The 2,353-nt window shown below is 68.7% G+C and overlaps 1 protein-coding gene across 1 annotated transcript in view; it reads left to right on the top strand.

Moving 5' to 3' along the window:
• The window catches only part of COL5A1 (collagen, type V, alpha 1), a gene marked incomplete at its 5' end in the record, with an annotated part of 94,117 nt that overhangs the window by 89,883 nt on the left and 1,881 nt on the right, over window positions 1-2,353 (top strand). The window contains one exon of the mRNA XM_014544215.1: window positions 1,925-2,168. Within this exon, the coding sequence (XP_014399701.1) occupies window positions 1,925-2,168 (244 nt within the window). The remainder of the gene's footprint in view (window positions 1-1,924; window positions 2,169-2,353) is intronic.

Here is a 2,353-nt window from a genome sequence, read left to right as displayed (position 1 = left end):
CCCCCGCCCTGCGCCGGCCCGCGCCCCACTGGCTGGGGAGCCCGGGTGGGTGTCTGTTGGTGACGCTAGGGAGGGCCCTAGAGAACAGCACACCCTCTGGCCCTGGCCCTGTGTTGGCTGACAGAGAGGGGTGCCCGGGCACCCGGTTCGGCCTGGCAAGTGACCACTCGGCGGCTGAAGGTCCCCTCTGTGCTGCCCTGGATTCCGTGCCTGGCGGGGGCAGGGACATCCCAGGGCGCCCCTGCGGCTCCAAGAGGGCGCCTGGTCACCCCACCTTCCAGCTCTTGGCCGTACAGCCGTGACCCTCCAGGGGCCGGGCTTCCTGCTGGCCTGGGTGCTCCCGGGGCCTGGCCCTCTGACCTGCATTCTCAGGCCCCCTGGCCAGGCCTCGCCCATCACTGGCCCTCAGCACAGGTTGTTCACTGTGAACGGAACCTAATGAGCCTTTGGCCGCCTCGGGGCACAGAGACAGGGAGGCCCAGAAAGGGCTGCCTTCCAGGCCCCGGGCGCCGACGCCCCACGCCCCTGGGGGGAAGGTGGACGCTGAGACAGGCCAAGGTGAGGGTGAGGCACCTAACCCAGAGGGGCTTCCTGGAGGAGGAGGCACGTGCATGGAGCCCTGCAGGATGGGGCTGGGCACAGAAGTGGGGGGTTACTTAGGTTCCTGAAAAAGTGAGGTGTGGCTCAGGGACCCCACAGAGCCGGTGTGTGCCGGCCTCGGCGGGGCGAGTGGCGGTCGACAGGCAGCGCCCTGGTGTGGCTCACGCTGCGGAGGAGAGGGCCCGTGGGTGAAGGCGCCGCCGTGAGCATTGTCCCAGGGACTGCATCAGCGCCTGTGTCCCCCCACAGCTGAGCGCCCTCCTCCTGTCCCCCCACAGCTGTCCTACGTGGACGCCGAGGGCAGCCCCGTGGGCGTGGTCCAGATGACGTTCCTGCGCCTGCTGAGCGCCTCCGCCAACCAGAACATCACCTACAACTGCTACCAGTCGGTGGCCTGGCAGGACGCGGCCACGGGCAGCTACGACAAGGCCATGCGCTTCCTGGGCTCCAACGACGAGGAGATGTCCTACGACAAACGCACCTCTCTGGGGAGGGCTGGCGGCTCAGAGCCTGGCCTTTTCCGCCCGCACGATGCCACCCTTGCTCAGTGGGCGTGGGAATGAGGAGAGCCTGGCTCCCCAAGGGAGGGCAGGAGAGATGCGCTGTCTCAGGGCCAGGAGGCAGCTGCGGCCCCGGGCGGAGTCCCAGACTCAGAGACCCGGGGGGCAGGGACATCCCAGGGCGCCCCTGCGGCTCCAAGAGGGCGCCTGGTCACCCCACCTTCCAGCTCTTGGCCGTACAGCCGTGACCCTCCAGGGGCCGGGCTTCCTGCTGGCCTGGGTGCTCCCGGGGCCTGGCCCTCTGACCTGCATTCTCAGGCCCCCTGGCCAGGCCTCGCCCATCACTGGCCCTCAGCACAGGGTGTTCACCGTGAACGGAACCTAATGAGCCTTTGGCCGCCTCGGGGCACAGAGACAGGGAGGCCCAGAAAGGGCTGCCTTCCAGGCCCCGGGCGCCGACGCCCCACGCCCCTGGGGGGAAGGTGGACGCTGAGACAGGCCAAGGTGAGGGTGAGGCACCTAACCCAGAGGGGCTTCCTGGAGGAGGAGGCACGTGCATGGAGCCCTGCAGGATGGGGCTGGGCACAGAAGTGGGGGGTTACTTAGGTTCCTGAAAAAGTGAGGTGTGGCTCAGGGACCCCACAGAGCCGGTGTGTGCCGGCCTCGGCGGGGCGAGTGGCGGTCGACAGGCAGCGCCCTGGTGTGGCTCACGCTGCGGAGGAGAGGGCCCGTGGGTGAAGGCGCCGCCGTGAGCGTTGTCCCAGGGACTGCATCAGCGCCTGTGTCCCCCCACAGCTGAGCGCCCTCCTCCTGTCCCCCCACAGCTGTCCTACGTGGACGCCGAGGGCAGCCCCGTGGGCGTGGTCCAGATGACGTTCCTGCGCCTGCTGAGCGCCTCCGCCAACCAGAACATCACCTACAACTGCTACCAGTCGGTGGCCTGGCAGGACGCGGCCACGGGCAGCTACGACAAGGCCATGCGCTTCCTGGGCTCCAACGACGAGGAGATGTCCTACGACAACAGCCCCTACATCCACGCCCTGGTGGACGGCTGCGCAGTGAGCATCGCGTGGGCGCCGCCTCGGGGGTGGGACTCGTTCTCGCCTGGAGCAGTTCATTCATTCAGTCCACACCATTTACTGGGCACGGACCCTGGGCCAGGCCCTGAGCTGGGTGCCGGGGGCCCTGGGAGCCCAAATGGCCTCCCTGGCTGCTGCTCTGAGCACGTGGCTGACCCTGGCCGCCCCACAGAG

The sequence above is a fragment of the Myotis brandtii genome, unplaced genomic scaffold (genome assembly GCF_000412655.1).
Source record: "Myotis brandtii unplaced genomic scaffold, ASM41265v1 scaffold357, whole genome shotgun sequence".
Lineage (NCBI taxonomy): Eukaryota > Metazoa > Chordata > Mammalia > Chiroptera > Vespertilionidae > Myotis > Myotis brandtii.
Note: the sequence above shows the minus strand (reverse complement) of the source record. Positions and strands in the feature narration are given on the sequence as shown.